We start from the raw sequence: 25,292 nt of genomic DNA on the forward strand, positions 1-25,292 counted from the left end.
CTGTTCCCTGTCATTCCCCTCCCCCCCCTTTTTTTTTTCAGATGCACAAGACTACTGAGAGCTTTTTGGTACTTCCACAGCTAGTTACTCTTTCAGAAGATGCCTGAAGTACAACTAAAATCACTGTTCACTAAGCTAGGAAGTTAAGCAGCTACCAATTTACAGAACAGGAAATTAAAGTAGCCATAAGGTTAAAATTACTTTCCTAAATGATGCCAATCCCACAATGAAATGAGGCAGTTGGGAAATGACCACATTTTCCACCCCTTCCCTCGCCGGAATGGTGCCTTGCCCCCTCAGCTATTTATATCATGGCATTTTCCCTGCACTATTTCTTCTTCTATCAAAACCAATTTTCTTTTCACATAGTTCTTGATATGAAATTACTTTTGAAGTATTAATGTTACCATGAGATATGAAGAAAGAGTAATGGTAGCTTAACTTAAAATTTCACTTAAAATCTGTGTGACCCTAAGAGAATGCCTACAGAATGCCTATTATAAAGGCATCTGACAGCATTTTTTTTTTTTTTGGTATTTACCTGTTGGGAACACACCAAGAAAGCTAACTGTCACATCTGCAAACTGTGAGCACTGGGGTCATGCACTAAACTGCATTCTCCCAGAACTCTCAGGGACCGCAGCAAACAGTGCTCCTGGGACTTTCTGAACCAGAAATCTGGTCTTCGCATTTAACATCCCTTTACTTAGCATGCTTCCAGAGTTTTGTACAAATCTTCTATGAACTGGTTTAAGTCTCTGCATCCACAACATTCTGTGGCAAGGCCTTCTGCAGCTTAGTTACATGCTGCATTTAAAAACTCTTCGTTTTCATAGTTTAAAATCTAATACGTCCTTGTTTCCTTTGATACCCTTCAGCTTTCATACTGGATAGTAAGCAGTTATGTCAGATTCACCTTTTCTGTGCCATTTTTACCTTCTGACTTGTACCACAGCCCAGTGGTACTCACAGTTTATAGCAATATTGCTATTATTATCAAGACAGAGATCAGGCTTTCTTTTAAAGTGCCTTTAGAAACGTTTGATAAATGTTTGATCTTCCTAGACATTTTGTATCTCTTGGGTTCAGAGTAGATACCAAGTAACATAATAGTGAAACTACTAGAGACAGTAAGTTCAGGGCTATCTTGTGAGAAGTCATGTTAACCACCATAACATGACTTAGTAATTCCACTCCCCTGCAATTTCTTGCTTGCATAGGAAAATTACATAAATAATACAGAATTAGCAATGTCATGAAGTACTTCTGCAAATGGTGATTTATGTACAGACTGTTGTAACAGATTGCTTAATCTGCCAAGTGCCTCTCAAAAGATTAAGAGTTGATTTCCTTTACCTTCTGAAAAGGTAACAGATTTGTATCTTTTCTGCTCAATACAGACATAAAAGTGGTCATCATGACAGAAAATTTCTGAAATAGAAATCATGATTTAAAACAGCAGAATTAATTAGTAAAAATACAAAATCTCTCTAGGAAACAGCACATTTAAGTATTTTAAATGATGGCATCCATCTTAATGGCAGTGTAATGACTTATTTATGAAGAGCAGAGATGTTTTACATGCTCACTAACAAATAAGGAGTTCTCAGAATGATGAACCATCCCACAGAATTCTTCAGGATTGCTACTGAGTTGACTTAACCCATGCAAACATGAATTTCCACACATGAAAGGAATATATACAGGCTTTGTCGAAGTTCTGCTTATGATTATCCTTGAGATACCCACAAACATACCAAGACAAAACAGAACAAAGTAGAAAGACAGCGGTGTTGTACACAAAGGCTGGAAAGAAAGGTACAGTGAAATGCACATACTTGCTAAAAAAAAGGGCAAAAAAAAGGCAAAAAAAACCCAAACACACACACCCTACAAATAACAACTGAGTGGTTCTAGGAGCAAAATAAGTTATAAATCATAGTTTCTTATGTGTTCCTCATATTTGATTGTCTCTGGTGTACAGGAAATTCAGTTACGTCCCCATTTAAATTGTTAGATGTTACAGCATGAACATAACTTATCCCTAAAAGGGGTCCTTTTTCCATCCCCAGCTGCTAGCTTTCACGACTGACAAACACACAGAACAAATGTATAAAACTCATCTCCTAAGCAAGCCAGAAGCAAGAAAATGAAACAATACCCAACACTTTAATTGTCATGATAGCAATGACTGATTTGGAAATGTGCTTAACTATTGCTACAGCTTAACTATTGCTACAAAAAGTAGGTAGTACTTAGTACTACAGCTACTACTACTACAATTCTAGTGTTTCTTTTTCTACATCAGTATGACAATTCTTCAAACTGCCTTTTGAGTCACCTTCTCCACAATAGCTTATAGCTTAGGTCTTGTGTTCAGTTACAGCTGCTGATCCCATTTGGATCCATCCCAGAGGCCTGCACTGGGAATTTACAAACTCTGTTCTTTTCAAAGCAAGATTCTAAAAAAAACAGAGAATATAATTATCCCACACATAGCCTTCTTTGTTTTTCTCCTCCTGCTTTTTTCCAAATGCTTTTACATCAGATTCCTTGAGCAAATTCACCAGCTATTTGTCATAGTCCTAGTCTTTGCATATTAAATTAGCCTATCCCCACCCTGCTTCCTTATTATTGAGGGATTAACTCTTCCTCCTAATTTTAAACTATTAGATGCCTCCAAACATTTTTCTTCAGAGGAAACAATTTCTGTAAACTAGAGTTAGAGATCCAGTTTAAGGATTAATTCTGAAACTGGGCACACACCCTGCCCTCTCACAAAGGTGGAATGAGAAACTGATTTTGCATCCACAGACCAAACCAGTGACATTTTCAACAGGGCTATGGAGTGAAGCCTACTGTCCTCTTCCAACCTTTGCAGCTACTTTCACCAAGCCCACACTGAACTTCCAAAATGGTGTTAAGTTTCTGTTTTGTACCAAGAGAACAGACTGCGCTGTGTCCTTGTCCTGTCTGGAGCATGTGCAATGTTACCACTCTGATTGTGGCTGGATCCTGTTTGGGTTGCAACTTTTCACTGCTGCATGCTGTCAAGATTGTATCTCATTGGCAGCGCTGCAAGGTAAAACCACCATTACAGGACATGCGTACCGGGAAAGAAAGGCAAACATCCCAAACTGATTTTTAAAAATGGTGCTAAATGCTCTGAGTGATGTTTTTGATGTCAGGTAAGGTTGTCCTTACCCCCTACTTCATCTCATCTGTCTCTGGTTTGGGGAGTTTTTAGGAAGTTGGCATTCTCCTACTTGAGTTCACCAGCACCTCCCTGACAAGATCCCCACAGAATATCTTCTTTCCTAAAGGCTATTTACATTTCAAAAAGGAAAACAATATTCATTGCTCATGAAACAGTTCATATGTAATATTTACAACTAAGTTAATATTAATGCCCTATTCTGAGTCACAAGAAACAGTAGTAGGCAATCACATGGAATAACAGAAAGTAGCTGCAAACTCCAAAAGAACTGTAGTTCCTTAGAACTGAAGCAATTACTGAGGATTATAAACACATGCTGAAAATATGTATTCACAATACTTTGGATGAATAACTTCAGCCATTACTAACAACGTGATAGAGGTGATCAACTGCTATCAGCAACAAAGGTTATGATAAAGTTTACCTGAATTTATTATTTTGTTGGCAAAAATTTGCAATAGAACTTTATTAAAAATTCACCTTACATGAAAGAGGCAAAACAGAGCTGTCTTCTGTAAGAGATCTTGTAGAGGTTCTAAGGAAACTGCCCACTTGCACATTTGATCTAAAAGAATTATTGAAGATTAAAGTAACAGAGGAATATGCCTATATATATATTGGATAGATATCTGTGCATGTATATAGTCTAACAATAAATGGTGTATAACAAAATAGACAACTCTTCAAATATTAACCTCAAAAGCAAACAAGCATCTTCCTTCTCATGGGTAGCTTATAACATGATGTTTCTCAGAACTTTACCACGTGATTTTTAAGACACTCATTTCCATTTATGTTGTATCAGAAAATACAGAAAATGAAGTACATAGTGAAACTGTAAATAATCCAACTATATTTACATAATGTTGCGTTAATTTTTGCCAGCAACGTAGGAAGTTGTGGGATTTTTGCCTAATAATCACACACAGACCTAGCAAAAATCTTCACAATTCCTGCTGCTCAGGTGATGAACTATTACCCTCCTTCTGAGAAGACTCTTGGCAGCTGTAGTCACACCGAAAGAAAAAATAGAGCATCTTTACAAATTACTTGCAATACTGTTTGTAGATTAGTGAGTTTTACTTTGTCCTGTCACAAGGCCTTTATGTCTTATGGATGACTGACAGTAAACAGTTTATTTACCTGCCTTCTAATGCATTCTGGCTAATGATTAAAAGGGAAATTCTAATGGCCAAGTCCAATAGCTGCTTTCTGTATCATCACCCCAATTCTTGGCACTATATACACGCATAATGCAGGCCTTTATTTCTTACTTATCACTTGTAGAAACATCCTGAAAAACATATACACAGGACCTTTAGCTAATGGTGAAATATTTGAGAAATACAAGGGCTGGGAAGCCTAGAACAGCTCTACACTTAAAAAAAACGTAAGATAAAGCATATGGCTAAGAAGGTGAAGTGACCCAATTTGATGTCTGCACACCTGTGTATGCGCCAATGGCAGGTTATTGAGTATCCATTTTGTGATTTGTCAACATGATAAAAGTATACTGCAACTGATTATGACTTTCTGACAAAGTGCAATACTGGAATTACACTCATGCACTGTAGTATAATACAGATTATTGTTTCTAGTAAATTATTTATTTACAGGCTGGACAGAAAGACAAACTGGCTCTAGCAGTCTGACTCAGCTTTATGAAGGAAGAGGTAAAAAGAAAAAAAGGAGAGAAGGAACAAAAAAACCACAAAAAACCCCAAACAATGTAAAGCCCTGAGAATCACCTATTGGGAAAGCTCCAGGTACAGCACAGTGATGTGAATCTAGGGTCTGGTCTTTTCAGCAGCAGTGAATCAGAAACAGCAGGCAAGTCTTGTGCAATACAGTACCTGATTTTGCAATGTCTTGTAGCAACCTGACTTTGATCTGTAGACCTCCAGCCCCACAAGGAGAGCACAAAAGCAAGCTCTAGGGCATCAGGACAGACAAAAGAAGAGTTTATCCTAGAACCAGCGCCATCAGTCACATGCGAACAGAGCATGATGGACACCTCTGTATTGATTAGAGACCTCTGGCTGTCTCATACAAATATACAGGCGATTTTTGTCTATAAAAATTGTCAGCAGATCTACTAGTCTACTAGAAACCTTAAGAGCAAATATTTTGATGCAGTAGTTGGACTGACTAGAACAGTTTGCAAACAACTCAGCAGTTAAAAGGACAGACAACTGTATCTGAAACCCATTCACACCTGCTACCATGAGCAGGTTGACTCTCGCTATGTATTTTTAAATGGAATATATCTGCCATATGTGCTAACATACACAATATGTTCTAAACACTTAGTCTGACATAAAAAAAAAAAAAATCTGGGTCCCTACGTAAGGCAAAGAGTAGGACGGTACAGGAAACAATGCAAATATTTTCCTGAACATGCAGTGTAAAATAGTAGTTTTTTTTCTACACACACTTTCCTAGTTCTGTTTTTTAGTGAAAATGTTATCTAGTCCACTTCCCTGCCTACAGACAAATCAGTTCTACATCTGTCATCCCAGAGATACACTAGCACAGGCATTCCTAAAGACCTACTGATCAATACTCTGCCCAAGCAATGTATTCCAGGGCTTCAATACTCTCATAATTGGGAAGTCTTCCCCTCTCCCCCATGTGCCTAACCTTCCTTAACCTGTTTCCTAGCAAATTAAACTGTCACATAGATAACACAAGGGTCATAACAAGGAAGACAGTAGTATCCAAAATCTACAACCATTTGCCTCCATTCAACTCAGCCAGACCTCTAAAAAACACATTCAAAAGAGGCAGAGGCAAGACATACCTCTAAGAAACCCAGTGTACTATGTCAGTTTGAAAATGAACTACTGATAATTACTCTCCAAGTACAGTTACTCAACCCTATTTGCACGCAGCCAAATATAGTTTACTTTGCACATGGTCTGTCTGCACAAGTCTCATGTAAGCATCAAAGCCTTCCTGGAGTCAAAATGACATTTATGATTATCTCCTATCCACTATTGCTCTGTCTCTTACAAAAACAAGTTGGAATAGATTTGTCAAAACCAAGCCATGACACGCCATGTTAGCTGTTTTTCAACTCTGTTACCTTCCAGTGGCTTGCAAATAGTTTGTCTAATTATTTGTTCTGGCATTTTTTTATTTCAATTGACACACTTCTAATTCCCCACACCTTTCTGTCCTTTTTTAAAGCAAGGCACTAAATACACATCTTTTTCTTTCAAGTCTGAATTTTCACCCATCCTGATAACCTGTTCTTTCATGACAGTAACAGTTCATAGGCTGAACATTTTGAAAACATCTCATATACTCTATGTTGCTTATTCTTCTGTTGGTTTTGTTTTGTTTTTTGCTTTGGGTTTTTTTTGGCTAGGCTACGGTTTTCTGTAATCCTACATCTTCGTTGCTAGTTTTAACTATGTTAGCTGACTGCAAAATGACTATTTTTAAGAAAGGGCAAATAATCAAGCATTGCACGTTTTAGGTTTGCCAGTGCTATGAGTTTTTCCTCCCCAGGGACCAGCAGACCAACAATTGGTGGATACTGTCTTCCTCCTGCTAATGTACATATGAAGTTATTTATCACCAAACAAACATGACCAATGCACCTTCAACTTTCAGTTTGCCATTATTCACACCTCACTCTTTTGTTTTCACATTCAGTAGCTGATCTACTTTTTTTCTGCAGCCTTCCTCCTAGTGCTTAATACACACGATGAATAGCTCAGTTTCACTATAATGGACATTTCATATACTGCTTTGAGACATCAGTGTTCTTTCCAGCTAATTTCATTATACTTGTCTTCATAAAATCTCAGCCACAAATAATCTGAGGTCACCAGTATCTCCAAATCCACTGCTTTTATTTTGCCCTTCTTTCTCCTCCTCTTCTGAACATCAAGTATTTAAAATCATTTCAGTCACTGTCCCCAAAAGGTGTCTACGATTTTCTCAGCTGGTTCTTTCCAATCTGATTGAAGCAAATTCATGTCTTCCCACTAGCTATTTTGTCCTCTGACATTAGAAATAAGGTCATTGACAGTCTCACTTATATCATGCTTTCCCAGCTGATATTCATTTCCTGTTGGTTTTGTTCCAATTTTTCAGCTACATAGACATTATTGTTCAAATTCTATGCTTTGAATAATTCCATTTGATATTTTAAAGAAGTTCAGCTTACTTGATCTTGCTTGTTTGGTAGAGTAAAGCACGTGTATTTAGGAAAGACACAGTTTAAAGGTGTGGGAATCTCTCTGTTACTGACAATTACTATGCCATAGCAGGTAACTCTTACATACACGTATGGTCTAATTAAGGTAGTCAGTAGGTAGTCTTATCTACAGTCCATAAAAGGTAACAACAAGCCTTTAAATAGGTCCCATGTGTGGTGTATATCTTTTATTCACAGATTTTTCAATGGCTTAAACTTCTTTATTCTAGAACTACAAGCAGACAAAACTACTCCTGACCAACCTACTTTTTCTTTTTTTTTTAGACATACCAGTTTTACAAGTTATCCTGACGGATCTTTCAGAGCATTTAAGTCAGTCTTGACTCTGTACTAATATTTCCAGTTCTGCTTGCTTACCCCATACCTTTTTTCCATCAGTATAAAGATACCTAAGGCATTTGATTAGTACCTCGCTTATCCTCCTCCTTGTCCATCCCATGACCCTACGTGAATAACCTTATTTCCTCTCCTCCTCCACCACCAGTTCTTTTAAGCTGGTCTCATTTATATTAACTCCTGGAATCTATCAGCCACCAAGTGTAGTTTAAAAGCTGTCTTTTATTAGAGGAAAAAAAACCAAAACACCACCACCAACAAAACACTGCTTTTCTTTGTATTAAGCATCAATGAAATTCTCATTGTTTCCACAACTCAATTTCTTTTTTAAGAAAAACAAAAGATCAAGTTAGGGGGTGCCAAAGAAAGTCCACTTTACATCAAATGCAGGAGATGAAAGCATCAAATCAGACTCACTGAAAACTATTACTAGATGAAATGAGAGAATTACCTTTACTGCACCATATTTTCTATACCTGTGAAGTTAAGATAACAACCTATTTTGTAAATATTCAGCAGTCTGTGGTTGAAATGCAACATGTAGAAGTGGAGTACGACAATAAGAAAACTAACAAGTTTATATATGCAACAGAGTATATTAAAGTTAGTTTTAAATAATTTACAGAACCAAACTTACAGCAAGTGAAATACATAGTCTCTTCTGCTTTCTTTAACTACCTGGTTCCCCAGCCATACAAAAATTATTATTTGTGAGACAAAAACGTTTCTTCTTCTATGAGCAGTGTTATCTGAACACACCAGCTCTGAACACACCAGCTTACACCTGAACTGAAATTCTTGTAGCTTTTACAGGCATTTGAATTCATTGGTATCATTTCACGTTTTGAAGATAAGCAAACCCGTTCCCTCTGCCTGCATTTATGAAGAGCATAAATGTAACTGAAGTAACAGATATTGCTTTCTATGTATACAATTATATTGTTGACATGAGAGAAATGTTAGCCACAAAAACAGAAACAAAAAAATACCCCAAACAGATGAGACTGGTAGAAAACTGCACTGAATGTATTTAATAATGTGGTTTTTGTCAGGATATATTCTAGCCTACTGTCCAGCCAGTCCAATGTTCTATTATTCCATGTGTGTAACAAAAGACAATAGCACAATGCACATGGTACAGTCACCTTTATTACTACAGTTCAGTTAACTCCCAAATTAATTAAATCTGTCATATGCATTTGATTCCAAAATAGAATAATAAATAAAAAAGAAAAAACAACCAGAACTCAGCAAAAATCCAAGCACAAAGCACAAAGAAGAGGTTATTTCAGCAGTAAGCTGTTTCTTTAGGAAACCAAGACAAACAATATACCTTTTGAAGTCTTGATCATACCCTGATCTAGTTACTCTCTACCTGCCTTTCTCATTTCTTGCACATCATCACAAAGCACCCCACACTTCAACTGTTGAACTAATTGCAGGATTATACTGTCCAACCTCATGTTCAGAAAATCCTCTGCACAAATACCAGAAGAAAAGCTGTTAAGATTCTACCTTACTAGTCAAGCACTTAAGATAGCTTTCCTCCTATGTTTGCACTGCCATGTATCTTTTTCAATCTTATTTTCTCAAGTAAAGGGACTATCCTAACCTTTCATTGCATTATCTTGGCTGAAGAGGCAACAGATGGAGTATCTTTCATGTGTCCCATTCAAAATTATTCTCCCAAACTCCCCAAAGAAGAATTCACAGCATATGTTCCTCATGCGTCACTCTTGGTCTGTATTAGTTACCTTCTGGTTTGTGGATTATTTTCCTTCCCCAGCCCCAAGCAGATACAGTTGCTCTTAATTTGACTGTAAATCTCCTGTTGATCCTTTCTGTATCTTCTCTGTAATTTACTTTAAAACACATTGTTAGGCTAGCACCATGTGAACCTGATTCTATTATCTTACAGCAGTGGTGCATTTCACTTTGGAACTGATTCTACAGCTTTATATTTAGTAAGATTTATTTTTAGACATAACTACAACGGAAGAAGTAACAAAAGCCTCCTCCTCTCCCCCCAACAATTTACATATAAAATGTTTACTGCGGATGGCAACTTTATCATAATTTAAAACAACAAGGTACCAAGGAAAAAAAATACACCTGAAGTCATAAAAGTCAAACTTAATGTGAATGTACAGTATCTGCTACAACCTTTTGGGGAAAAAATAATGTGTTTTTTCTTCATTTTCTAAGAAAAAGTAAGTGAATGAGGCTGAAGCAAGGGAAGTGGCAATGCTCCAATACAGAATAAAGCAACTGGAAATAAACTGGTGCATGCTACTGTCAATGGAGTGAGAAAAAGTTTAGAAAGTTCATCAAAGTGTTTCTAGATTAATCAAGACTAATGTGTCTTGGTACCACTACCATCATGTACACCACTGCAACAGTGAGGGAATATCAGAGAAGAGCTGGTTAACATTCTTCCTACTTAAACTCACTGCATTATTGACTACTTAAGTTTCCACCTGTTAGAGAAGGAAGAGTTCATACTTCTTTGCTAATTTAGGGTAACTCATACATGACACGATTTTCCTATAATGGATTAGCCACACTTTACCTGTAGGGCTTTTTTCCAATGTCCTGTTGAACTCTGCTTCATGCAGAGAAAGGACAGATAGCTCAGTGACCGTATCACGCTCACCATTGCTGCAGGAGAGCTAATGTAGTTAAACCAAGACTTATTAATTAACTGCTTTAAGATGTAAACCATGGTGTAATCCAATTCTTAATAGATTTTCCTCCTGAGGTTCATTTAGAGTTGCCCATTACTGTCATCTCTATAATGCTGGTATTCTCCTTAACCAACCTAGAGCTTCTGATCACTTTTCTGTTTCTTCCAGCCTATTCTTCAAATGACCTTAAATAGGATGCTGCCATGCCCCTTTCCTCTTAATCTCTTTCACTGTGGTATCTACAAGATATCACAGATCTTTAGCACCCAAGCTTGCATCTGTGCAGCCAGATGCTTCTCTCTCCTTTCCCAAGCACCAGTATTACTAACTCTTATAAGTACATAAGAAAAAAACCACCACCCCCCAAAAAAAGCCCCCCAAAACCAAACCCACTAAAGAAAAAAAAAAACCAAACAACAAACTACACTTCCCCCCCCCCCCCCCCCCAAAAAAAGACATTGTTAATGGGCCATGAACTGCAAGTCCACTCACGTATGATCCTTTGTTCCCATTCTTCCTCCCACTCCTGCCAATTTAATCAACAGCATCATCTTCTATCAACAACAAAGACTGCTTGGTCCTTGCTTTGTGTGAAGGCGTCTGCAAACATGCAACATAAGAGAGGACTTTGGTTGCAATTGTTTTGCCCCTTTCACTTCATCAGCTACATAAATTTCCCCATTTACCTTCCCTTCTTGATCTCATTATCAGTTCTTCTTTCATGCTATCCTATCACATTTTGATGTCATCAAGTATACTAGGAACCTATGCACCCACTCATTCTTTGCAGCAACTCCTCTGCAATACCTCTGAATACCCATCTATGACTCAACCCTTACCTCAACATAATTAAGTGGTTTTTTGTCATCACACTTGCCTTTTTTCCAAATTGTTTCTTTTTGAGCGGTGATTCTTCTAGGAGCCGTAAATGCTGTTCCTAGACAAAGATGGAAGATTTCTCACCATTCCTTGTGTATTGTACACATCATCAAGCAGAAGAAACTGAAACCTCTTCAATGCATTGCTTCACTAACACTTTCAGGAGGCGATATTTCAATCCTATCTTTCCCCAGTATATTAGACACACTAAGTCCTTTCTACTTCACAATCCTCCAAATCCTTTTCATTTTTTCATTAAAAAGGAAGAAAAGAAAAGAAACTTAAACCCCTGCACAAGCTATGAACATGTGCATAGAAAACTGGAGGGAAGGGAAATAATTAACAAGTGAGAGTTGCCATGAAGCTACACCTAACTAAACAGCTTACAGGAAAACCTGTAAGGTTTAAGACTGAGCCACATAGATTAAAGGCAAAATGTTAATGCCTATAGAAGTAGAAGACAAAAAGGTCTATGTAAGTTGACATTATTAAAATGCCTTAGGGAAACTTTCTTATGGTAATTTAAACTGAAAAGGTTAAAACCTTAAATGGTATTATGTTCAGTCTATATGCAGTACTTCCATAGAATGAAAGAAGAACACACAACTTGCTCTTGCAGAAACACTAACTGTTGCTATGTGACCTGTTAACTCTATGGATTTAAACGAAAAGCCTACAGAGAAACATACCACAAAGTACTTAAGTTTCAGGCAATGCTCAACTTTCTAATAATCTAGAGAGCACCAGAACATAATGTCTTCTATGAAACCCAACATCAGCTGAAAGTTTAAAGCATCAGTTACACATTACACATACATACTAGGAAACAGAAGCCCCATCAGAATCAAGATGCTCTCACGACAGTGAGTTTATGAAACACTAGTTTACATCCTGCAACTTCACTTTCAGTGAGCTGGAAATACAAACTGAAGTGGCAGATTCTTTTTAATATCTTGTGCAAAACAAACAGTTTCTCATCTCACTCATGAATTGGTCTGATTTTCAGTCAGTGTTTTGGCTCTATCACTTTTGAGTATAAAATAAATCATGTTAGTGAATAATTAAAATGTAGACAAATGTATTTACTAGAAGTCTCTATAATATACATGAAAAATACATAAATACTTATAAATTAACAAATATCACACAAAAGTGAAAGTCAGCACAGAAACAGTATTTATAATTACTTGAGCTACTGTAACAAGTAAGCTACACTGAAGACAAGTAGCATTTTACCACACATTTAGCATCAATACACTTGTAGTAGTTCACATCATCACAGTACACCACTGCAAGAGAGACAGTATTAGGGTTCAACACAATATTTATTTTTTTTTTTACTGTTCTTTGCTTCTTTCATGCAGACTGGCTTGGGCACCACTTTTCTTCATTAAATCTCAAGAGATCTTTTCATCTTGCAGCTATCAGCTTACATGGAGCTGCTTCTTATAGAGTTGTAAAAGGCTTTGTGCTGTATAGCCTGTCTACATAGCTTTTAAATATTTTATATCTCTCAATACACAACCACTAAGTGTAAGACTCCATATGGGAGGATTAGTCTACAAGGGAGCTAAAGCCTGTAAAACTGCCCAGTCTTTCTGATGGAATCCACAGGAATAGATTTTTTAAATTAAAAAAATACCTCAGCCACTTCATGTTGAATGTACGTATTATTTGACGCAAACTTTCATCACCAGAAATATGATACTAAAATCAAATTGTAATTATTCCATTATGATTGAGTGCATAGTACTGACAGTGAAAACAGAGGCACGGACTCCTTATGTTTTGGCATGACTAGGTTTGACAGCCTCAAGTTTTTCAAAAAGCAGAGAAATTAGGATCTTTTCATGAATCTAGCATTAAATCATGCAGAATCAAGAGCTTGTCATTCCAACACCCAACGTCTGCAGAATCTCAAACTGAGTCTACAAACAGGCACAAGACTACATGGGAGAGACCATGGAGAACCTCCCTCACTAGAATACTGCTTGCACTTCTTTGGCATGCTGTAGTTGCTGAGATCTTGAACAACCCATCAATGCACCCCAGGAAGTCACCAAAAAGGCACCTAACATGCACCAGCTTGCTGTTAACTGAAATGAGCTTGTTTTTAGCTGAAAATGGCTGTGGCTCCTACTAAAAGTAAAATTCAATCTTGTACCAGATCAAGCTTCTCTGGGCTAGGATCCAACTAGCTTCAGGATTCTAGTCAAGCATAAGTGAAAGATGTAGGAATGTACAAAATTCTGGGAAACTACAGAAGTACAATGTTGTATATTTACACATCTGAAGCATTGCTAGGAAAAATTCCTTTTAAATTCAGAAACCTGTATTTAGCTAAAAGATTTTTTTAATGTCACATCTTAGGTACAACCTCTGAGGAAAGACTAGCAAGTCAGAATTATTTAAAGATGAGACAAAAGAGAATAAAGCATTATTCAAATATGTAAAAGGTTTTATCCAAAAGGAAAGAAAGCATCTAATCTCCAAGTCTCTATAGTAACAAGCTTAGATTACAGCAAGAAAATAAACTTCAGGTTAGACATATGGAAATTTTTTTCTGATAAGCATTGTGAAGCATAAGAGAGGATGAAGCAAGCATCTCTAATCAACAGACTTGGCTTCTTCTGCCTGGTAAAGGTGATGGTGGACTTGATTTTCTGAGGTTCCCTTCCAATCTTCTCTTTCGAGGTCAAAATCAGTCACGCATTTGAACTTTACACGTGGTAAATGAATAAACACACTGAAAGTTTAAGAACTTTCTTCTTTAAAGGGACTTGGAAATTAATTATTATGCATTCAGATCTTTCTTCACATGAAACAGGATACAGTTAGCCCTTGGCTTAGTTTCTGCCAATTGCAGCTCTGTGAAATTATGGCGTCTGACAAGATCTATGTTCACGTCCTCCTTGTTACCGCTGCAAAGCTACAGCTACCAAGACTGTATTGGAGCTGCAGAAGCAGAGAGAAATGCAGCCCTTTTCAGAAGAAAGGAGATGTAGATAACTTCCAGACACTTCAGACTTGGATGAGAAAATTCAAGGTATTTCTTTTCTATGAAAAAGATTAATACTTAATTACTAGTGTCATAAATTGAAAGAAATCCCAGCAGCTTACAAAGATTCCAGTAGTCCAAGCTCAGGTATCCATAAACATCACCAATGCGTTGCCTCTCAGTGTATCTTTTATTTCAATTCCTCCTGAACTCATGGTAAACCCAAACTTCTACTAAATGCATTTCATTTAAAAAAAAAAAAAAAACACCAAGAAACAAAAACAAACAAAAAAAAAAGCAAAAAAAAAAACACACCAAACCAGTAGCAGAAGTATGTACTGTGGCTAATTCACTGGCAAGGAAAACTCAAAGTTCGTAGTGTAAAGTATCAAAGGCTAAACCTATGAAAGTTAGGATACCCTAATTAAAGTTGATTTGAAACTTTGTTAGCTAAAGACAATGCAGTAAACAGTTAAAAGAGGGAAATAATAAAAAGAGAAAGGCAAGAACTAAAGAGAACCTGGCCTTCAACTTCTCAGAATTACTTCAAAACTCACTTAAGTTATTATGATTAAGAATGAGCTATTCTGAAACAGTGAAAAGCTCACTAATTTATTGTTCAATGAAGCCCACACAATCCATGATAATTTTAATTATATTACTGGCTTCAAAGATCGTACAAGGAGTTGTAAAAAGAACAGCTTCTTCACATTTCATCTGTTATTGCATACAACTCAATTTCTAAACCTGTTCCTTCGTCTATGCTAACTAAATGGCAAGAAAAATGGTATTTCAGTACTGCAGACAAGAGTCACAGAATATTTGCTAAACAAACCTGCATTTTTCTACATTATCAGACAAACAATTCAGAACTTGAAATAAGACTCATTGCCCCTTACCATTTACGTACGGGTAAAAGCTCTCTCAATCACCTACAGTCTGCAACTTTCTGACGATACACTACTCTTTTTAGAGAAAGGGAAGAAAAAAAGAAAAAAATCAGCTGCATGGAAAGCAAATGCAGCTGAAGGGCCAGACCGGGGGTGGGGCAGTGAGGAGAGGAAATGCTTGTTAGCATTGGTTGACAATCCTAGTTTTTTTTGCACTGAATTCTGGTGTTAATGAGACTTCTATCATACTGCCAAACACAAAACACTAGACGCTCGATCCTTTGGAGCTTTCCTCCAAACAGGTAGCAGTATCATTACACAGATAACAGCTACTGGCACAAGATCTGTTGTACTTTAATGCTGTCCAAATGAATGACTCATAGAAGGCAGCTTTCAATTCTAATCAACATAAACCCCTGCTTCAAACTCACAGTCAGCATAAAACTTTATACGACCTCTCACACGTTTTACATCAAGCCTACAGATATTTGTGCATTCTAGAGAACTATAAAACTGCTTTACTTTATCTATCACTTAACATTATTGGTCACGTTCCGTTGCAACGCAAATCTGTTGCGCACACAGACACACAGGAGCTATACCACAGATACTTAGTACACCCTTACAGAGCACTACCCGTAAAAGGAACAACACTGAATTTAGCACCAGTGCGCATAAAAAAAGAAAGAAATCTGGTGTCCTTTTTGTACTTAGGTATCCTTTTTGTCAGGGTCATAGTTTCCTCTATATTCATCTTTGGTAGAGAAGATGCAACATCAGCTTGAGAGAAATTCTATGAAGTTCTATGCTGAAATTTGTTCAGCAGTTCTTTTTTATTCTTTTTTAAATTGTTCTTTTCTTGGCTCCCTACCAACCAGGGATGGCTACGTGCATAAAGATGCAATTCCAGCAATGCAAGTAAGTGGAAATCTGAATTCATAACATCATTTTCTCCCCAGTAAAAGTCTCTTTGATCAGACCATCTTACATTAAAGCAATTGTATTAGAAATACTTTAGTAATAAAGTTCTAGGACACTTTGCAAGTAAATCACACTTGAACATCACTGACCCAAATTCAATATGTGAGAAATAAGTATGTGAGAAGTCTCACAAGCTTTGAAGTTTCTTGAAAAGACATGCAGAAGACAGCAGGAGATTTCAGCTGTGAGGGACAGTAAAGCAGTTTCATTTGCATCAACCTTCTGGGAGATGTGGAAATTTATCATTTTGGGGTGATTTAAGTTTGTACAAGACCAACAAAAACTAAACGTGTTTAGTGCAAGTTGAAAAACAATGTTATTTAACAGACATGTTCTATCTCTGAATTCTCTGAAACTGGCTCAGGAGCTCTAGTTATGAATGCGTTTGAAACTCAGAGTTGACTTCTTTCACAGCCATTAATCTGCAGGGTAAACTCAGGTCTACCCTTCCTGTAAAATTCACTTTCTGGGCTGTGAATTTATCAAGCTCTGCCTTCTACCACTAATTCTAACCAGCACAACAGGAACTATGTGCCTTTCTTTGCTGTCTGAAGGTGTTTAATGACATCTCCTTTGTCCGAAAAAGGTAAACCGCAATCGTAAGGGTAAATGTCTTTTTACAGACTACTTTGCACAAATTTCTTGGCTTATACCAGAGTTCCTCTATGTCCTCATGGCCTTGGATAACTAATATGTGCCTGTACTTCTAACCGCTGGAGGTATAAACTTGCTGCAGCAAAACCAGTATAAACCCTATTTGCAACCCTAAAGAAAGTACTGCAAAATTTGGGTTATTCAGATTTTGACTCTTATATTTAAATAGATAAGAATAGCCTAATAGACTTTTTTAATACAGTTCTTTCAGTTTAACACATTTTTTTCTTACTTTTGGAATTTGTAACACTGCAATTTACTTTATGCTTTCTGCTTCACTTTCACCTAAAATTTGAAAGTGAGGCTTCAGCATTCTCCCTTACATTTAAGACTGCTTTCTGCTCCAGTAATGCACATGTGAGAAGAAAATTGCCTCAGAAGCGGTGCTGCAAGTATCAGTTCTCTCTCTCAGCTGCCAGTGCAGCAACAAATGCTTGTTAAATCTGTTTGTACAGATCACCCCTTGCAGCTCTTCAAATCTGTAAGACCTGCCCCTGAAAGAATTTTTAGGGCATGTTAAGATTAAAAATACAAGAGAATTTTTTAAGAGAAGACATCCAAACAGGAGAAAAGTCTTAACTCTACACGTCATCACCTGCACATGTATCACTATGACTATCAGTTGCTGAAAGCTTATTTAAAAAGCATTCTTCAGAAAAAGATTCACTATTTTAACTAGTGAAATTTATGTTGTTTATAAGCTGGCATGTTACATGCCATTTAAAAGTTTTTCTTTCTGACTATTTCTAGAACAATTAGCACAAAAATAGAATGGTGTAATCTTGTTCAGCACTTTTGAAGAGAAGTCATTCCATTTTAGGCCATGAATACAAGCTGGGCCCAGAGCAGTCGTGCAAAGCAGAGCAAAAATTTGACAGTGTCCTTAAAGAAAGATCTTTCCCTTCTACTAAGTAAGTTAAAATAAGGTAAAAATCAATGGAGATTGAGACGAGAACTTTATGCTGTTTCAGTGCCTTTACACAATATGAAAGGCAATCAGCTGACGGTTAAGTCTTCCTAGAACTCATTTCACATTACAACAGCTCTCACTGAACAGAAAGCATAAACACACCAGACAAGAATAGTGAAGCATTCAGCTCCAAGTCTCTGAAATCATGAAAAAATACTAAGTTGCATTTTTGTTAAACATTTCTCACATGCATTATATATATTTTAAAAAGTTCAATTAACACATGATTGAGGTTTTTGATGGTGGGAAGGGATTTCCCAAGTTCCTCTGGTTTGTGGACAGTGATTGTATCATACAGGCAGCAGAACAAGCTCACAGAACTGCTGTCAACAGCCATCTCCTGGTCCCCTTCCACAGTGCTGAAAACTTATATTCCCAGTATAACACCTTGTCTCTAACACCTCACCTCCCTCAAATCTGAAACGTGAGAATGAACACAATCTACCACAGCTGCTTTTGAGAGCAGGAGATCAGGGTAGGTGGGCAGCAAGGGAATACATGAAGAACCAAAAATAAAGAAAGAAAAATCTTCACTGAAACTGTTGTGCTACAATGTAAGTAATTTTAGCATAGTAAGAGTTCACAGTCACTGCTGCAAAATTTGAGAAAGACCAGCACCAGATGTTGTGTCATATTTTATTTTTCCAGTAGAAAAATCAAGAAAGCTGTATATTGACCTAAATACTCAACCAACCCATCATTGAACCCAGTGTTCATAAAAAGTACCTATCTCAAAGGCTGACTGACTCCCAAATATCTTTCATATTTCTATATTGCATTTTTGTCTAAAGACATTTACCCAACTCCTGCTCGTCACAGTAAGGCAATCATGTTTAGGACAGAGAAAGGATTCCAGCTCTTGGAGAGAACTTGCCTGTACCAAATTAGTAAGATTTCCTTCTAATGGACTTCTAAACATAAACAGGCTCTTACTCACCAGATTAATCCACTTCCCTGATTTTCAAAGACTGCCTAAAGCTAGATGGCCAGGCTCCTACTCAATTTATAGACCCTTAATTTCACTCAGTTTTAAATCATTAGAAATTGAGAGGGCTTAATACTTCTGAAATTAGGACCTATATAGCTGCTACACATCACATCTCCACTTAGCAACAAACAAAAAAAACTCCAGAATTAGCCTTGGTTTAGACTTTGTTTTAAGACACTACACTGAGAACAATGTAGACACACATCCTGTTTATTCAGTGGGCAAGGACATAACAGCCATCAGACCCAGAAGGCTCTTTTACACCACCATGACAATGTAAGCAAGCACTACAGCTCAACCTCAGTACTTGTTTACATACTGTTAGTAGTAAGGGGAAAAAAAAAAAGAAAAAGGGTCAGGATTTTTTTTATACTGCAAACACCATCCAGTAAACCCTCAAGTACTGCAAAAAGTATCTCTATACAAACCTAAAGAACTTTAGTTTAACCAACATTGCAGTGAAATTGTATACTGGCAACGCAATCAGTTGAAGCTCTGTTGCTAGAGACAAGCCTTCTCCTTTCTGAATTTTCCTCCATTGTGACCCAAAGGAATAAAGACCAAATAGACACGTGCTTGGGAAAGCTGCACTCAAGACAGCAGACTGTTCTGAGCCATCTAGGGTTATACACTCTTACAGACATATTAGTATCCTTACAGAAATGAAAATTCCCAGTGACACACTCAAGAGACTTTGGTTTGTTAGGGAACACCAAGTAAAACAAAAAAATAAAAAATAAAAAACTTCATTCATCTTAGATAGCTGACAAGCCTTCCAAGGAACAGGGTGAGCCCTCCTGATAAATTTCTGATCCTCTCAACACTTCGGGGTATTTATAAAATAAGTAGCAAGGAAGGTTTGATGTAATCTGTGCATACTGAGAGAAGTAACATAAGGAGTTAATTGACATTTTCCTACCACGTATTTTTAGACAAGCACAAAACTGATGTGCTGGATAAGACCCAGAGATCCATTAGTCCAGTTTCCTTTTAGAGCATGATGTCTGAAGCTTTTGCAAGGGCCCTGAAAGGTCTGTTTCAGGTCTAACAAGAACAATTGGCCTACCTTTTGGCATGTGAAGATTACTAACTAGGTATCTTGCACTCTGAGGTCAACTACTTTAAAGTCTTTCTAAAAGAACAATTACAACTGAGGTTATTAACACACAATGTAAATAAATTCACCCTTATAATAACTTTTGCTTAAAAAGCAAGTATTTGTCAGCTATAAGGACAAACTTACTTTTTCCATGGTAGGTCTGCAAGCTCTGACAGAGATAACAAACCATGAAACAAATATGTTTTAAACCATCTGAACCACAGACTCTTCGGGAGGAAGACCTAAACAGAAGCCAGCATTTTTTACTTTGGGTTTTATTTTCAATAAGGGTTTTTTAAAATTTATTTAGTTTTTACCTTTTAAATGCTTCACCAGGGTTCCTCTCACACTCCCCAGGCTGCAAGAGACTTTGAATAGCAGGATCTCTTAGCTTGTCCTCATATCCCTGGATCAGTCCACTGCGGCAGATCTGTGTAACTAAACCTCTAATAAACCCTCCGACACACAGTGTGTCAGAGTCTTGGGCCCTGCAGAAATGGAAGGCTAGAGCCTGACGATGTAAGCCTCTTTGTAGGTTTGCAGCTGAACTTGGCCAGAGTAACTCAGTACAGAGGGCGGTCTTCCCACTCCCGGGCCCTCCTACCAGCAATACACCCCAGGCAGCTCCTTTCCCAGAGAAAACACCAGTATTATTCCCAGAATTCGCTACAAGAGATGGTTTGCTGGCAACACTACTGCTGCAGTTAGCTTTCTCCTGGAGGCAGTGCTGAAGCTTGTGGAAAACCCACTCCCTACAGTAAAACTGCTTTCCCTGCAGTAAGCTGGTTTGAGCCATTTTACAAAGCTTCTTCTCTTTGGTTTGTCATAAGCAGCAGTAGTACACCTTCAACATCTCAGAGCAGGGAGACACTCATTCGTCTTGCACAGAGAAGTCTTCTGCACACAACTTGACAGCGGTTAGGGTAATCAGTTGTCACAAAACTTAACAGCCTCTTCTCAGGACGGGTGTCACTCCATTTGTATGCTTCATTACAGTCAACGTAACACCATCACAGCTCAGCTGACATCGTGAAGCAGCATCTGATACCAACACTCAGCAATGCTTCTCACGTGGCTCAGAAGTTCACACAGCTCCATGGCTGCATCTGTGGTTTATGCAGTGGTGTGTGTTCCCAGTATACAGGGGAGACAATACATCTGGAAAAATTGAGGGAAAGCCAACTTTTCAGTGTATACTAAATGCCTTTCAGTTCTGGGCATTAATCTCACTGGATATACATTCAGAAAAAACTGTCCATAACAAAATGTTCCTTCTGGGAATTTTATAGAGAAAGCAATTTTTCTTCAGAGTACTATATACATCTCACAAATGTGGTTAAGTACCACTTACTAAAAAAGGGCCAGTCTGGACAGCAAGGTTTGCAGACTTCATGCATCTGGGTGAGGTTCCTTACACAGTACAGAGAACGGGAAAAAAAAATGTTTACAGCTTCCCATTTCAATACATTTGTAATAGTCTTCTCCAGGCACTTGGATTCTTACTGAACCTGTTCTCAGGTATCTTAATCGAAAGATGTCAGAAGAGACAATATCTTCCCCTAGAGCTCTGAAATAAAGAAGACAGCACTTTTAACCGTGCATGCAAGTCATAGTTCAGTCAATTTCAGACGCAGACAACAAAGCACGAAGCAAGGACTCATTATTTTTGCTACTAAATTAATCTTAAAAGCTGTTTTAAAGACAATTGTTGTGACAAGTTAGGATGAGCCACACATAAAAAACCCATGGCAATAAACAGATACGACAGTGGACTCTAAACCACAGGAATCCTGCATTTTCTCCTGCGGAGAACTGAATACACCCCTTCATTCTTCCTAATGAAGCTTCACCACCGAATCCTCTCTTCCCCTCATCTTTCTACTGCCGGCTGAGGGGTATTTTTGAAGTTTATTTTACAGGGGATCGCTGCCGCCGGCTCTTCGCACACTTCTTTGTTCCGGGCTCGCCGGCAGCAGGGCGCCCGGCAGCCCCAGGGTCGCGACTTAACACCCGCACCGCCGGCACCTCCCTCCCCTGTCACCGCTCCGCTTCCCCCGGCAGAGCTCCGACCCCCAGAATCAACCCTTTTACCCAGGCTGGCCTTCACCCCCGAGCTCGGGCTCCTCTCAGCGAGGCACAGACACACACACTCGGCTCACAAGTCACTTCGGCAGCGCCCCGGCTGCCCCACTGCCTCCCCCTGAATCCCCTTCCCGAGCCAGGCGAGCAGCTGCGGGCTCCCCGCCCGCCCTTCCCTGCTTCCCGTGCCCCCGGCGCGGAGCACACACGCCCTGTCCTCGCTCCCCACCCCCAGCGCACACACACGCCGGGCTCCACACAAAGATCCCGTGAACCGCACCCGCCGCTTCGCTACCAACGCCTCGCACCGGTGTCAGCCCCATGCTCACCTCAGCCGGCAGGTACAGCCCGGCCCACATAAACGCCGACACCACCAGGCATGACCCGCGGCCAGGCGAGGGGGCCTCTCCCCGCTGCTCGCTAGCTCGCTCACCTCCGGCGTAGCCCCGGCAGCTGCTGCTCCTTGCAGGCTCTCCCCGCGGCGGCTCAAGCACGCTCCTCCTCTTCCTCTGGGCGCCCAGCTCCGCCGCTCCAGGCCCACAACCACCCCTCTCCTCCTCCGCCACCACCGCTCAACCACACCGGTGCTTTCCCCGGCGCCTCCCTAACCCCCCTCCACCCGGCCTGGCCCCGCCCCAGCCCCTCCCCGGCCCCGCCCCCTTTCCCCTCCAGCGCGTGCGGCTGCGGATGAGCCAGATGCCTTCCAACATCTGGCACGAAGTAGTCCGAGGCGGAGGGAGATGGGCGGCGGCCCCACCACCACCACCCAGTCGCTTCGGCGACCCGGGCTTTGTCCCGGGCTCCGCGGGCCGTCCCGCCTTCGTCTCCCCCGCTTCAGCGCCCGCGGCGGCGCGACCGTCCCGGCGCGGTCCTGAAGGGGGCGGCAGCGCGGCTCCGGCCGCCGACGGGAGGGTCGGGCACGCCCGCCTTGTTGTGCTGTGGGGAGCTGGCCCCGGCCCCGGCTCCGGTCGGGAGCGGTGGAACTTGGAAGGGAGAGGTTGGGGCTGGAGAAGCCCGGGCGTTAAACCAGCCGCGGGCCGCCTCGCCTCCCAGCCCAACTGTGGTGTGGAAACGGCGGCCCTTTTAAGGGCCGTGTTTCCTTTAACCCAGCGCAGGCCTCGGATTTTCTGCCCTTATGCCGCACCAGCGCCTTTCCTCATTTAATCCTGAACCGTGCTATTTCAGGCAGAATTTCAGGATGCCGACAGCAGAAGCGTAGCCTCACTAAATACATGAGCAGTTTTGAACGGGGTTCACCCCCCCTCATTGCTTCTGGCACTACACACTAGCAAAAATAAAACATCCCCACATTTTTCCACAGCACCAGGGCTCCGCTACAGCCAATAGCAACACTCAGGCTTTAAAAGTTGTAGATCCCTACAGACCCTCGGAAACGCAGACCTAATATGATAAAAATGAGGGTAGAATTTGCCTCTGTCAACCCATGACAAGGGATTAAGAGCTGTCCATTTTAGCCATGTGACAGCAAGCAAAGGAAAGGGTTTTCATTAAAATCTGCTCCCTTCAGAGCTGACTGCATTATTCACCATAAGGCACTTTGCCATTAACTGTTGGCTCAAGGTCTTTATGATTGCTAAACAGTGCCTTCATTTTAGCACGGCTCTGTATGGTTTCGTATACCCCGTAATTAAAGTATTGTTGAGCACACACTGAATACATCCATAGGATACAGCGGGATGATTTAGGGCCCTTCAAGGAGCATCCCGAGGTTCTTTGTAGGAGCAAAGTGAAAAATTGCGTTAAATTCAATTGGATTACTGAAGAGCTTAGGAAAACAAGTCTGCCTGCTTCTGAAAACCAGTAGAACAAGTTTGAAGAACCTTTGGAAGCAGTGAATTACGAACTTTGCAAAGCAATTGGGAGTGGGGGAAGAACAGAAATAAGATCAGTAGTAAGAAAAAGTTGTGTGGTTGTTTTGTTTTGGTTTTTTTTAACCATGCAGCTTAGGCAAATAGTCATCTCTAGGCTTTTTCCTTCTTCTCCAGCTGCACCATCCTTCCATTTTGAAATACTGTGGAAACTCAAGACTATCAAAACTTATGCTAATACAAGCTCTGAGAAACTCTAAACTGTAAAATCTATTCTTATTTTAACAATAAACAAATAAAGATAACATTTAGCCTGACAAATTCCTGGTCTGCAGAGTTGATTAGAAACAAAACAGAGGTTGACAGAGGGAAAGAAATTGTACAACACCCACAAGGAATAATTGTAGATTCAACACCTTAAGAGACAGATCTTGGGCTGCAAACATTAGACTGGTGGATGATAGAAGGGGAAGAAAAAAAATAGATTAAATAGGGCAATGGTGAAGAAAGTGCAGCTTCTGCTTTTTTATGACCAGGATGCAAATGAAAACCCAATGTACATGAAAAGGTGTTGTCAGATTTCACAAGATCCAATATAAATATGCCGCAGCGGGAGGAATAATAGCACGGTTTGCTAAAATCAGAAATATTTAAATGTAATCACAATGGAGTTCTAGGTAATAATTGTAAAAACAGTAATCTTTTCACACCAATACACAATAAATTCTACAACCAAACTGATGGCAACAATTTAAGTTTAGCATGGGACAGAGGACACAAAATAACTACCCCCAGAAAGCTTCCCTTCAGGGTATCACTTCTACACCTAGCAGGAGGAGCGTTAAGTACTTGTGGAAATGATGGGGGTAGGAGAGGGAGGACGGGAAAAGAAGTAGGAAAAAAGTAATGCAGCAGGCCCACAATGTAATTGCAGCCTTATTACTGATATGATTTGTAGTCTTCCACTCAAAAGAAGGCAAAATATTGCAAGATCTGAGGTGACCTGCACAGTTCTTCCCAAAAGAATGTATGTACAATCTAAAGGTGAAGGTTGGTAGTGACTTTGTATTGACTCTCTGATTTGCTATTAGGAAGCAAAAGCACATAGATACTTTTGATGATTAATCCTATTTATAAAGAAAAAAAAAAGAAAAAGAAAAAAAAAAAGAAAAAAAAATCCTAGGAGTTCAAAGGGCTTAAAAAAATGAGATTGTCATGAACAGGCTCAGACACTTAGGCTGGGATCTTTCATCTGTACAGAAAAAACTAAGCCCCTGAAGTCAACCTTCAAAAGCAAGGAAGGCAATTTGCTATGCAAATTTATTTGCATAGCACCTCCTCCACATAATGTGACAGATGACATCATCCTAGTGAATTATTATAGCTGAGGGTCAGATATTGCTGATACAATTGTGCAATGTTGTAGTTAATGAAACGGTATCAGGGTAAGAACCAAACTT

General features: G+C 39.4%; 1 protein-coding gene across 3 annotated transcripts in view; it reads right to left on the reverse strand.

Moving 5' to 3' along the window:
- Nucleotides 1–22,405, reverse strand: part of ANKRD50 (ankyrin repeat domain containing 50) — a 41,158-nt gene extending 18,753 nt beyond the window's left edge. The window contains exons 1-2 of one of the 3 annotated variants that reach the window (XM_061472166.1): nt 22,333–22,405; nt 20,242–21,491 (exon numbers count right to left, since the gene is read on the reverse strand). In XM_061472166.1, coding sequence (XP_061328150.1) covers nt 20,242–20,720 — 479 coding nt within the window. In that variant the 5' untranslated portion in view covers nt 20,721–21,491; nt 22,333–22,405. Of the gene's footprint in view, nt 1–20,241; nt 21,492–22,015; nt 22,037–22,083; nt 22,173–22,332 lie in introns of those variants that run through there. The other 2 variants (XM_061472167.1, XM_061472168.1) reach the window with 2 other exon arrangements.
- Between the last annotated feature and the right edge of the window lie 2,887 nt (nt 22,406–25,292).

This window comes from Pezoporus flaviventris, unplaced genomic scaffold, assembly GCF_033815535.1.
Source record: "Pezoporus flaviventris isolate CSIRO_AGI_PZ_B2104156 unplaced genomic scaffold, CSIRO_AGI_Pfla_v1 ptg000070l, whole genome shotgun sequence".
In the NCBI taxonomy this organism is placed as follows: Eukaryota; Metazoa; Chordata; class Aves; order Psittaciformes; family Psittacidae; genus Pezoporus; species Pezoporus flaviventris.